Source organism: Thermobia domestica, chromosome 8 (genome assembly GCF_964235325.1).
Source record: "Thermobia domestica chromosome 8, izTheDome1.hap1.1, whole genome shotgun sequence".
In the NCBI taxonomy this organism is placed as follows: Eukaryota; Metazoa; Arthropoda; class Insecta; order Zygentoma; family Lepismatidae; genus Thermobia; species Thermobia domestica.
The window spans coordinates 65491123-65505337 of record NC_137461.1 but is presented as its reverse complement, the minus strand read 5'-3'; the positions used below and the strand labels follow the sequence as shown (position 1 = coordinate 65505337).

General features: G+C 37.3%; 1 protein-coding gene across 4 annotated transcripts in view; it reads left to right on the top strand.

Annotated features, from left to right (window-relative positions):
• Positions 1–14215, top strand: part of Lrch (Leucine-rich-repeats and calponin homology domain protein) — a 370595-nt gene that overhangs the window by 182745 nt on the left and 173635 nt on the right. For all 4 annotated transcript variants that reach the window (XM_081768565.1, XM_081768566.1, XM_081768564.1 and 1 more), the window contains exon 2: positions 6752–6896. In XM_081768565.1, coding sequence (XP_081624691.1) covers positions 6752–6896 — 145 coding nt within the window. The remainder of the gene's footprint in view (positions 1–6751; positions 6897–14215) is intronic.

Here is a 14215-nt window from a genome sequence, read left to right as displayed (position 1 = left end):
ATTTCTACTCAGTGTGATTAAATAATTATGTTTTTTTAGTCACGAATAATAAATAAATATTTTTGTCAGGAAACCATAAAGAAATTAAGTGAAATTTCAAAGAAAATCAATCTTGTGTAGATAGGTTCTGTATACAAGGTCTTAAATTTAAATATAAAGGTAACCAAGAAAAGTTTTATTGCTTTTTCACCCACCACCTTCGAACATCGATATGTCACCTAACCTGGAAGATCAAAAATAGTCCCCATCAGCATCGACGTCCTTTTGAAAACGTTCTGGAAGGCCATGCAATCCATCGCGGTAGAACTTGGTGGGCCGTGAAACGAAGAAAGTATCAGGTGCATTTTGGACTTTTACTGTGGATTTGAACTGGCGTCCTCTAAGGTGATTGTGCAAAGAATGGAACAGGTGATAATCGGACGGTGCAATACCCGGGGAATATAGTGGTTGCAATATTGTTCCCCATCCAAGGCGGAAAATGGTGTCCTGAGTCATCCTATCCACGTGGGACTTAGCGTTGTCCCGTAAACGAAGAGCCATTTGCAATTCAGAAGTGATGGCTCCAGAGTTTTGAGTTTTTGTTGAGCACAGCTCAACTGCTGACAGTACACAGTTGCATTGATACTTTGACCAGCTGGTAGCAATTCCCGATGCACGGTGCACCAAACACAAAGAAGGACCTTTTTCTGGTACAGTGCTGGTTTCTGCTGTTTTGAAATCGGTTCATGGGATGCGAACCAATGATGACGGCGCCATGGAGCTTCGTATAGGACACAATTTTTATCACATGTCAACGCCCTGTCCAGAAATAGCTCCGAGACAGTAAATAAACACAGGCAACTGCCGCGTTGCCTTCTGGCCCGGAGTCAAAATATGTGTGAGACCCATCGACACAACTTGTAGTGCTTCACAAGTTGATGGATGTGCTGCCGAATGGTTTCGCCACATACTGAATTTCGCCACATACAGGTCCTCTTTGTATATGTGTTGGTCTTCTGGCACGTGGTGTTTTCGGGTGTTTCGTCATCGTTCTTAAACTTGTTAAACCATCGCTGTAATGTCCGCGTCGTCACGACACCCTTACCAAAGGCCTGGCATATCTTCTGTCCTGCTACAGCGGCGTTTGACCTCCATTTGAACTCGTTCAGCATACATGCTCTTATGTGGATGTCCCATGTTCCCTCTGTCTTTACGCAAGTTCACAGTGTGTCTGAATTGCAACAACCAGGTACCTTCACGGACCCCCTAAGGTATATCAAGAACTCGATTACAATCGTTTTACAGCCTGAATATTATATTCCAAATAAATATTATTATTATTATTTATATGATATTCTGTCGTTAGTAAATAAATAAAATTAGAATAAAATATTGAATATTTTGTACTTCAAAATATTGGGGGATACACGTTCCCTTCGTCCTCCGCCAGAGACGCCCATGTGGTGTGTATTTGGTGAGATTAGAAGGACATAGTGCATTACGAACTCCGAGGTAGAATTATACTGTGTAATGCGCCGCTTTTATAGACCTGAGCTATAGCGCATTACATGATATATAATATGGGTCTTGGTCGTACCTTGGGATCTAAATTTTAAAATATGCAATTTTCGAATCGAAATCAACAATTCTAGAAAGTGAAAATGGAACGTTGACTAAATACCGAAGATAGTGTGTAAATCTTATTTTGGTAATGTATGCGATGAATATGGACCTGTAAACTATTTAGTCCCTGGATCTAAGTATGACCCAATTGTATAATTATTATTATTTACATTTATTTTTATCTAAATATATCATGTAGAACCAGCAACGAAACGAAGTAGTGTACAATGTTATGGAATCGTGTATGTATATGTATTAAGAGGATATTTTAGAATTCAATGTCACAGCCACGACAGATTATTGATATAAATACATAGTATAATAGAAGATAAATATAGATAAATACATTAATGATGATGATGTAAAATAGTTATGATATGTAATTGAAAAAATGGCTGTTAAGGAGATTTCTGAATTAAAGTATTAATTAAATGTACATATATGTTTCTTGAAGAGTTGCATCACGACGTCGGTACTGGTCAAGATTAAGTACATCTAATATAAGGTAATCGAGGAGGTTTCAACTGTGGGAGTGTCTGCATCAGTGCCCGAACCAATAAATAATCAATTACAAAGTATTTGTGGCACCCTTTCCATAAACCTGAAGGATGGTGAGAATAGGGCATTATAACTGTGTAGTCGAACTTGTGCTGTCGGCAGTGCTTCTGCACCTACCAATTCTAAAGAATCGGCCAGGACTGGTCGTACATCTTTAACGACCCGTTAGAAATTGGGGGAACTTGGCTGGGAGGTTTTTAATGCATCCAGCGTTTAGCCCAAATCTTACATAGCGCGACTATCATTTCTCTCAGTTTCTGTAAGATTTCCTGAATGTTACTGTTAGTTACTTTCAAAAGAGACCTGTAAAAAGCACGTGCCACTTTTTTCTTTTTTTCATAAACTGCAGTAGCGATTAGATTATAGAGTTTCTGGCAAAATGTCAGAAGGTCGAAGAAAATGATGCATATGAAGAGTAAGGAAAAAAAAAAAAGAATGAATGTCACAAAACTGTATTTTCGAGAAAACGGTGGTTTAATATTGAAAATCGCGCAAAAAGAATAAAGTTAGTAAAATCTTTTGCCTTTTTTTTTTTTTTTTTTTTTTTTTTACATGGATATTTTTACATCTACACATGCATACATATATAGTCAAACAGTACCAAGAGTCACCAACAGATAGGATAAAGTACTCGATAAAGCATACACATGGATATACCTTTTTTTTTTCCTTACCTTTTACATATAGTTTCAAAGTGTTATTTTCAAATAACAATAAATGTATTCATAATATTGACCTCCAAAGGTTCAGTACTTCTTAGGCATCCTGACGCTTCCTTCCAATGTTTCCGTCCTTAGTGTTGGTTAATGATGGTATTTCTTCAGTGTAAAATTGTCTTCCGGCTTTTTTAAAAAATAATTTTAATGAATTAATTATATATTGTTTGATTAATAGTATATTTCCCCTAAGTTCCCTAACTCAGCTAAAAATGATGAACAAGGTTCGTTCAAGGTTGACCGGTACTTTTATTTCTTCAGAGGAAACAGATAGCACAAGAAGCACCAAACTATGTCAGCTTTTCAAAGTATTCTCCGTGCGCGTCGAGACACCGTTGCCATCGTTGTGGCAACACCCTGATTCCTTTGGCGTAGTAAGAACTTGGTTGTTGTCGTAGCTACTGGAGGACATCGTTCTGCAGTGCTTCATCTGTCGTGAATTTCTTTACCCCCAGATGGTCTTTAAGGGGTGCAAACAAATGATAATTACTGGGGGCTAAATCTGGACTGTAGGGGGGATGGGGCAGAACTTCCCAGAGCATTTCGGACAGAGTTGTTGCCACATTGGCTGTGTGAGGGCGGGCATTGTCAATGGAGAAGAATGACATTTCCACACAACATCCCAGGTCTTTTCTTGCGAATGGACTTTCGTACAGCACCACTCAACAATGTGGAGTAATAGTGGGCATTAATTGTGCTCCCTTTGTCCAGAAAATCCACATAAATAACACTCTTCATGCCCAGAAGACACTTACCATGATCTTTCCAGCGGGCGGTTACGTTTTGCTTTTCTTGGGTGGCGGGGAACCATTTGTATACTCTTGTTCCACCCCGTGACATCGTTTGTTCACCATACTCTGCTTGCAACCTTCTGAAAATCTCAGGTGGTTTAACTTTCTCCTTCACAAGAAATTTGATTACACGCAGCTTCTCCAGCCACAGACACACTGGTTGCCGTCATGTTCGCTGCAACTGCTGCGCATGCGCCAAATACGTCATGCCGGGCGCTAGTTACTCGAGAAGGAATACATTACGTCACCAGTAAGTTTCATCATGATCCGGCTATTTTTCGATTATTTATTTACGAAAATCCCGGTAAACCTTGAAGGACCCTTGTATTAAATAAATTGAAAGCGAACGTCAGACGAAAAGTTCTGAATGTGGATATCTGTTTTGTACACCTAATACTGGACACAAGTCACGTTCGGTAATTTTGTAGAACCAAAAAATTAACAGAAAATACATTCTCTGCAAGTTGTGGTCATTTCGAGGTTTAATACTGACAGGCACAACTTACGTATTTCTTGATATATGGAGTTTGTCTCTTATGCAAAAGCAAGATTTAAGAGGAAAAATCATTGTGCCTCAGTTTTAAATCGTAGAGAAATATCGTTCCAAAATTGGTCAGGCAAGAAACAGTGAAGATTTAAAAGGAAAAATCATTGCGCCGCAATTTTAAATCGTAGAGAAATATCGTCCCAAAATTGGTCAGGCAAAAAACAGTGATTACCAAATAACCATCTCAGAATGATCCTTCATTTTATCTGAAGATGAAATCGAATTAAAGTCAAAATCTTACCTTGTACGAGAAATAGTCAAAAGTTTTAATTATCACTTCATAAAAAACAAAGTTCCTTAACTTTTTTTTTTTGTTTCTTTGTAGGTATTTGTCTGTAGTCCCAGTACACATTGAAATCCCCGCGCCACAGTACCTACCATCGCACGACACTAGAAGAGCTAAAATAAAATGGCGTAGCAGCCCATTGATAACAGTGGAGTATTGTGTGGCAATTCCTTTTCAGCGTTTGAAGGGAAAGAGCACTACAACAATCCATGCTTAGTTGGTAGAAGTGTATAGTAACAATGCATTATCATGACACAGTGGTTAAGTGGCGCAGACTTTTCCAGTGTGGTCAGACAAGTCTGAATGACGAAGAATGAAGTTGCAACTATCTCTATGAACAACCGGGAATTAAAAAAAAAGAAAAAAGTGGACGGTCTGTGCTTGCAGACCGGCGTATCACAATCGAGGCGATAGCGGAAAAAATTAAAATCAGTCATGGATCAGTTTTCAACATTTTGCACATGACAAAAGTCGCCGCTCACTGGGTTCTGCGACTGCTCACATCCATTTGAAAAGTCCACCGAACCGAGACAGCAGCGAAAATGTTGTAGCTGTGTCATACCAATCCAGATGACTCTTTAAACGCCTAATTACCATGAACGAGTGCTGAGTGTATCACTATGACCCCAGGACAAAGCAGCAAAGCAAGCAGTGGAAACATGTTGATCCACCACCGAAAGAAAGAAAGAAAGAGAGAGAAAAAGACGAAGAGCCAACCATCATCGGGCAAGTGTTTTCTGGGATTGCCATGATGATGCTAACAGATTATGCTCGTAAGGGGCGAACCATCACAGGAGCATACTACTGATAAGGTTATGAGAGGTTGTCAAGACAAAGCGTCGAGAGAAGCTATCCAAAGTGGTCTTTTTGCTCCACGACAACGCCTCAGCTCATTCTGTACAGAACACACATCACACGTGCTGCTTCTATAGACTATCGAATTTTGCCTAACCCCCTGTATTCTCCAGACATGGCACCTGGCGAATTTTTCCTCTTTCCGGAAAGGAATGAAGAAACCATTGCGTGGCAGGCATTTCAGGAATGACGACGAAGTGATTTTTCGAGATAGCACATTTACTGAATAGGCAAAATAAAGACTTCTACAACCAAGGTTTCCGTCAAGGTATCCATTGTTGGGGAAAATGTATGGTATTGAAGGGTGAGTATGTAGAGAAGTAACACAATCATCAAGTTTCATGATTTCAGCTAGATTTTTCGAGGAGGTAATAATTAAAATTTTATGACTACTTCTCGTACTCCTAACGTTCATTAGGGTTTAAATAATTTTCCTCACAATATTTCGATCCTTTCTGGGATCATCCTCAAGCGCAGACGTGATGCTATCTGGAATCTTTATTATTATTATTATTATTATTATTATTATTATTATTATTATTATTATTATTATTATTATATCACCTCAAAACTTGTCAATAGAAAAGTCGGCACCAACTGTTCTGCGGCACACTTCTATGAATTCTGGTCACCACCCCCGAGTTCTTGTTCAAACAAACTGTTGCCTTAACTTCTGTAGCTTCTTAGTGTCCATCGCTTGGTTGTACTCGATCAAACTCACGAGAAATAAAAATGGATAAGAATACCTTAGTTGCTGTCTTCTGTAGGAATGATGATGTAATGCAGGTGGTAGAGATGTAAGTGCTTTTACCGTGTAGTTTGTAATAACTCGTTTTACTTTGTAAATCACTTCAAGGTTTGAAGAATCATAATTTGCTTGAATGTATTTTGCTTGGTACTACACGCACGTCTTGTAGTGTTTCGCATGTTTTCAAATCGGGTACTTTTCAGCAAGGGCGCCGATCCTGGGGGGCAGGGGGCCCCGGGCCCCCCTAAAGCTCATGTGGGACTCATTGCATTTGTGAATATACCATATTTTGCATAATTTGAATGCAATTTGTCTTCGGTGTGGGCACGTGGGTTGATAAATTACCCCATAAATATATCGGCCTACTATAAAATTATGTTGAACAAGACATAATATAAACAGTCAACACCCCCACCTTAGAATGTCCTAGCTATATTTCTGCTCATAGTCCGGAAGTGTGCGTACAATTATGTTGATAGAGAATCGCATTCTATCCCAGTTGTGTTGCAGAGAGGTCAGTGACTGTTTTTCTCTGTGTGTGTCTCTTAACTCAACAAAATAAATTAAACAATTCAGTAAGAAATAGAATTGCGAAAATCGTGATCAGAATACTAGAGTATTAATTCTTTTCTGTTATATTTCTTCCAGACTTGTCCAAGAACAGGTTTGGGGAGCTTCCAGCAGAAGTTACGGATTACTATTCTCTAGAGCGGCTGGATCTGTACCACAACGTCATTAGAACGATACCAGATACAGTCATATTCCTTCAGGCCCTCGTCCACCTTGATCTCAGGTAAGATCAACGACACAACTAATTTAGATTTTCATTAGTTTGACTTCTATGGTAACTAACATGATTTCTTGTTTTTAGATTTGCAGTAGCCGATACCCGAGAATTCATGTATGCGTTTATTTTAAATTAACACTAAATTATTCCAAAAGGGACTTGTTGCAACATATTTGTAATCAGTAGCTAATGTAGAATGCAATGAAGTAAATAAGGGTGGCTGATATTACAGATAAGTCAAGTAAGTGCAACAAGAAAGATTAGATCGCAGTGGCTTAGTATTAGAGCTTTCATTTCTGGTGCGTGGGGTTCTTGGTTCCATTTCAGCTCATGCGAAGTAATCTTGTGGCGGACAAAAACATTGTGCAGTTTTTTTTATTCAGTCTTCATTATTTCATTCATTATCATCACCACTGCCTCTTTTAAACTCGGTGCATAATTGTGGGATGTTAAACTCAATTTTAAACAAACAAACAAACAAACAAACAAACAAAGTTCTAATGAGTGGATGAGAAGTATTGTACTATCAACATTTCTTTGTACTATTGAAATATACAAGTTTCTTTCTTTGAAATATACAAGTTTCCACCAGCGGATCCAGGGAGGTTATGATGTTACCTTCTATTGTGTCACGGACGCAGTGGCGATATGAATACAGAGCACAAGCGGAAATGTTAATCTGTAGAAGCTCGTGCAGAAATTCTAGGATTTCGGATTGGATTGATATTCAAATCGTAGGCTCTCATAGGCTTCCAGACTCATCTGTTAACCTTGGAATCCTTAACATGCAAAAACATTTCAATACAAATGTAGGAAAGTAAATAAATCTCGACACCGGTGCCACAAGAGAAAATAGATTTCTTGTGCTTAGAGTGTAAGATGGATAGTAATATTTCGGAAAGGAGAATAGAAAACAATGATTTAAGAGTAATAATCGATCATAAATTAACAGCCGTCTTTGAGAACGCATTGAAATATATCTTGTATGAAATAACTCGTGTCATGTACTGTTTTTATTATAACAAATAAACAAATCAAAGAGAAATTAACAATAAATAAATAAATAAAAAGGCATTAATAATTTCATTAGAGAGATTCTGTTTACTAGTGATGTATATACAAAGTACAATTCAGAAAACTTCTTATGTTATTTATACTGTATTATTAAAGTTATTTAAAAAAAGCGTCATATAAGAATACAGGTATTATATAGAAAATTGATAGAAAAAGTTTAGTATAATACATTATCTACTAGAAGAGAAGTCCACGAGTAAATTTTATTATACAAACTAGCAATGGATCAACGGAAAATCAAGAAATTTATTAAAATTGTTCGTGTGAACAAAAGTAGGTTATGAACTTACGCAAAAATAGATTTACTTTTGTATTAAATTATTTGGTACAAGTATTGAAATATATAAAAGATGGTGTGAAACTGTGTTGTCGATTTTCATTCTGTATAAATATGGGGGAGGAGAGGGGTGCTGTTTTCATATCGTACTTCTTGTTCACTAATCCTAAAACCACCGGTGCAAATTTCTTACATTATATTCTTAAAATGAATACCAATGATTATTCTGAATGTATCTGTAGGTAAGGGCTGCTTGCTCCACAGTTTTCTATAATTTATTTATATTTCACTTGATTTTGTTCAAAATGTGATAACTGAAGAGATGTGTATGGATCATACGAAATACCTTCCTGTTTCTTTATATTTCAGTTCAGTACATATATGAATTAATATAAGTAGACTGTTGAAATATTTTCTTAATATTTAGATAAACTGGTTCTAAAATACAAGAAAAAAAGAGTTGTATGTATACAGAATATTAAAAATCACTGATTTCTCACTTAATACTGCTCATTCTATCTTTGGAAATACACATAATTTTTAAAAAATGACGAAAGCAAACACGTTTTATTACTAATCTGAAAATACAATTACGGGAATATATTATTGCTGTCATCAAACATATTATATACCGGTAATGTGTTTGATGAAGACAATGATATATGTTGCCGAAACTGTAACACAGATTAGTAATATTAAGTATTTATTTTAGTCATATTTTATTTTTGATTTAAGTTCTTACTTGGAATTCTTCCCGTCCATCCCTCCCCTTCTGAGATACTTACTAATACATATGAACTCCTATAAGCAGGTTATCTATATTAAAATGCTTGGTTTAAATGAATGAAATGAAATCTTAAAGTTTTACGTCCCACGGTAGGCTAAAGGAGACGGTGATGATGAGAAATGAGTGAGATTGTGAAATGAAGAAAGTGGGAAGAAACGGGAGAACCACGAGAAAACCCACGAGCACGGTGTTTGTCCAGCACGAAGTCCACACGGCACAAGCTGTGATCGAACCAGGGACCCCAAGCACCGGAGGTGAACGCTCTACCACTGAGCCACCGCGGCCCTGTTTGGTTTAAACGTTTGTGGTCAAGAAAAATTTGTTTGTGGCCAATTCTTTTGACAATGATATCCCGGAAACCACAGGGTCTAGAAAAATACTTTTTCAATTGATCGATCCCAAATTTTGTGTAGAATGTTCAGTTCTAATTGAATATTTTTTAAAAAATCGTTATTTCTTTGTTACATTTTTAGGGGTACACTGGAAGTATGGCAATAAAAAAATCATATCCTGCGAGTTATGCATTTCACCACCGCGCATTTGTATACGGAGTTAGTATAACTGGCGTTTGTTTCATGGACAAATGATTATGAAATGAAATCTTTTAAGTTCTACGTCTCACGGTTATGCCCGCTAGGCTAAAGGAGACACTGATGATAAGAAATAAATGAAAATGGTGAGAGGAAATGGGAGAACTCCGAGAAAACCCATGCACACGGTGTTTCCAAATGATAATGAAAAACGAAGGATAACCATTTCTCCAGTCTAACAAGGAGAAGGCACACTTTGGTAAGTGAACTTCAGAGCCATTTTTTGTGAGGTGGTAGTGTACATTTAAAGAGTTAATATTACAAACTGGGAGAGCGCAATGGGCAAAAATGACGGAGAAAAACCGTCTTAAAGTTTTCTACTCGCCGCATATATCGTACGATGCGCAAACTTACAAAGTGTCGGCGTGGCAGAGCGAAAAGAATCAGTGACTCAAGTGCGAAGGGTCCCGGGTTCGATTCTCGTTCACGTCAAACCTTTTTTTCTTACTTTTTGCTTCAACCAATAAAGTAGGCATTTGTAACTATAAGTAAAATATTAATTCACCACATTTTTATAATGAATAAAACAATAGAAATTTTAAAATCACTTGTAAAATCTCTCAATGGTCCATGTTAACTAGCAAGAAAATTTAATCTATTCCGTAAATATACTGATCTCACGAGTTGTATTTTGGTTACAGCAGTCAACGGTGCCGATATCTGTAAATTTGGGGGGCCCATTCATAAAAATACATACAATATATGTAACAATAAAAAATACATATGAGAATACAATTCATAAAAATACATGAGGCCCACATCAGCTTGGGGGGACGGGTCCCCCATGATCGGCGCCCTTGACGATAGTCGTTATGTAATAAATGTTCTTGACGCTTCGTGTCTACATCTGTTGACAGTGTGCGATTTACAAATGTGGGGAGCAGAGGAGGTATCTGAGGAGGAATATGAGAAGTGGGGGAAATGACTATAATTAATTAATATTAATAAGATGGCTGAAGGCCCAGACATAGATACCTCTTACACACCAACTAATAGGTAGAGCAAGAAAAAAATAATAATAATAAAATAAAAAATAAAATAATTTGCCAAATAAAAATAATATGTTAAATTTTGGTGAACATGAGACTCTGAATTTCAAGGATATGTAGTTTTAATTCCAGGTGAATTTCCAAACAGATTACCCACACAACATGAAAGTTGCTGGTTTTCATGCCTTATGGGCTTCGCATACTCCCAGCAGCTGAAAGAGAAACATGATACATTTAACAATCTTTTGCACATACCTTACGTTCTCCTGATGAAGAGGTTCAAGAAAGACGAAAGAGATCCTGGTAGAAACCATTTAATTTTTTTTTAAAGCACACGGGAAAACACACTGTACAAAATATCACTCACTAATGAATTTCTTTATACGATTAAAACAATTTTAAAGCGCTGAAATTTTTTTTTTTTTTTTTACTCTCTTAAGGCCTTTTGTTTTCACCAGATATTGTTCGTGCACATAATCTTAGTGTTTTGTTACACTCGGGATCGTCGTCGTCGTATTCATCCTTGGTCCTTCCTGGAAGTCAGCATCCCTGGTAAGCACACCTCTTCCCATTGGCATGCTCTGTTGCTTGGAGTTCTCTTCTGGTCGACTCTTCACCGTCTCACTGGACCTACAGCAGCATGATGAGATGATCTCTGCTGGTCTCGAGAATCTTGCAGCCTCTGTTGCCGTCTCGCCGGAGTTTTCGAGGTGTCCGTATTAAAAGGCCTGGCTGTTGACCAGCACTTGTGTCGTGTTATGATACAGACACTCGTTGCACCATGTTAGTGTGTTTATGGGTTCACTGATGCAGTTGGAAATGGCACAGTTAATTACTGCGGCTCACACACATGTTACAACAATAAGAATAAAAAGCACTTTAAATATGAAGATAATGAAGATAAATACGAATATCTCTGTGTGTACTAGTCTGTCTGGCTAGCGAAGAGTTTACTGGCTAGACGAAACATAGTTTAATGTTTTTTTTTTTTTTTTTTTTTTAGCAAGTGCTCGCGTCCAGAGCTGGTTTTGTATGAAAGTTTCAGAGAGAACTGAGTGAAACTTATAATATTGCTACCATTGTTTTAAGTTTGAAGTAACACATGTAAACACAATTCATGGTTAACAATTAACCAACTTTGTAAGATTGGCACAACACAAAACGCACTGTCCAAATGCACCGCCACGATAAGCACTATACAGCCGCTATATGCGTCCAGAGAAAACTACCTTGTCGCTTCGCGTTTTGAAAACCAACTTCGAACTACCCTGTCTCTGCCCTGCCAATTGTTTTTATATTTTCCCATTTCAGGACAAAAATATAGGCTCGCGCCTCATATACCAAGTTTTCTTATGACGGGGCAAGGAGACGTCAGGGGAATCAGAGAAGCGTGTTTAGCCACCCCTTGTGACCTACTTATTTCTTAAAAACACACTTTTTCACCTTTTAATTATCATTGTGATTTTCTGTAATGTTTAATCACGAAGTTGCTGCTATCACTTGAAAGTACAAACATGCAGCTTTCTAGTGATGCCTGTTAATTGATTTTTTATATTAAATTTGAATGAAAAAGCACTGTATAAACATTTGAAACTTTTAAAAATGACTGTCCTCTCTCACCCTTTCTTGTGTCCATCCCAGGGAGACACCTGGTGAGTGACTTCGAAAGGTTCCCACCTGTATGAGAGGGGTGAGAGGGGTTCTTTAAGCACTGATTTTTCTTGTTTATAATGTATATCAGCACAAGACTTGTTGAAACTCATTACAAAATGACTCTATAAGTAAAAATATGCATATATTGAAAATACCAAGTGCTGTCATCTGATAGTTAATAAGTTACAAATGAAAAATTCTCTTTTCCATCATCTTGTTCCCCTGCAGGAAAGCGTCTGCTAGAACATGGCGGTATGGCTCTTACGTATCCTATTTCATTCACGTACTGTGGGAGCTACTACCTTTTTCAATATAAGCCTTTTATTTTACAATAATTAACGCTAAAACTAGCTACGACCTAATTTAGTAAACAAAAATCATAACGAATACATCAAGAGAACTTTAAACATATAAATAAAGAATTATGTGTGGAACATCTCTACACAAAGGGGGTGAAGACTGTTAACAGGAATAGCACCGAATCATAGCTTCTCAAGTATAGTTTGAAATTAGGTGCTCGCTGCGCCAGCAAGAGACGTCCGTTTGTATACAGACGCCTGCATACTAATATGTGCGACTTGTGGGCGTGGTTTGCAAAAGTCACACGTCTTTGTATTCTCTGTTTCGACATGTACATGCTAGGTTCCAGCTCCTTCAAGTAACAATAGATTATTCGGGCACTCCGGCACCGAACGGAAATGTTACTTCCTCACGCAGAAAAGACTAAATATAAGAATCCATATCTTGACATATACTCCATGTGTCGAGTTATGTCTATAAACAGAAAAGTTAGATGGATACTATGCTTTACTGTCCTCTTCCAGACCACCTAGCTTTTGCGTTCACACAAAGACTCTGCTTTGAAACTATTTTTTTTTTTACTCTACGTTCTTCCAGAACGAGATACTGAAGCTTGGATTCTCTTCAAAATACATGATACATACGATTAATATTTAAATGAACACTGAATATACATAATTATATGCTTCACCTCACGATAAATAACATAATAATATATATAAACAAATTTAAATCTGATTAATGATTCCACACCTAATCCTTTATTTTAAAAATTAAATGTAAATATAACACGAAAATTTAAATATCCCATATGCAAATAGGGCAAAAAGTTGATATGTAAAATAGGTATATGTATGCACTGTACATACTATCCCCCTTCAGAGAAGATGCAAAGTTATTTATATAAACGTTGCAGATTCTTAAAGGAGTGAATAGTTCGACATAATATTAATGCATAAAAACATAAACACTAGATATAAACAAACACTGAAAATCTAAATACACGAAAAAAAAAGCAAAAATACAGCACTACCTAACAACAATATAGATATATATGTACACAAAGATAATGATCTTTCTCTCGGTCACCTTTTCTGAGGTGCTCGCTCGAGAGGAAGGAGGAAGTTCCTTCAGGTAAACAGCTGACTGCCTTCTTTTTTTTTCTTACTTAGGCTGGCCTGTAGCACCCTGCTGTGCTGTACTTCCACGTTCCACATACTTTTTAAGGTGGAAGGCGTTTCTCTTCATGATATACTCTTTAGTGGCCGGATCTCCCAGCGAGTATACATTCTTATCTGTCTTGGATAAGACAGAATAGGGTCCCGAGTATAAAAATAAGAGTTTCTTGGTTACACCAGAGAAAGCATCTGACTTTGGAAAACAGCGCACCAACACTAAATCGTCAACTTCGAAATGCACAGTTTGGTGACGTTTATCAAAGTGTTTCTTTCTCTCTTGTGCAGATTTCTTTAAGTTCCGGGCCGCTATCTCTGAATAGTATTGTAGGCTCTTGTGTTTCTGTAACTCCGGAACTTCAAATAGTTTAGCGATTTCTTTTGATGGTGACTGTCCGAAATGCACTTCATATGGACTTAGGCCAGTCGACAGATGTACAGAAACGTTTAAGCATTTCTCTATTTTCTCTAGATGTTTTG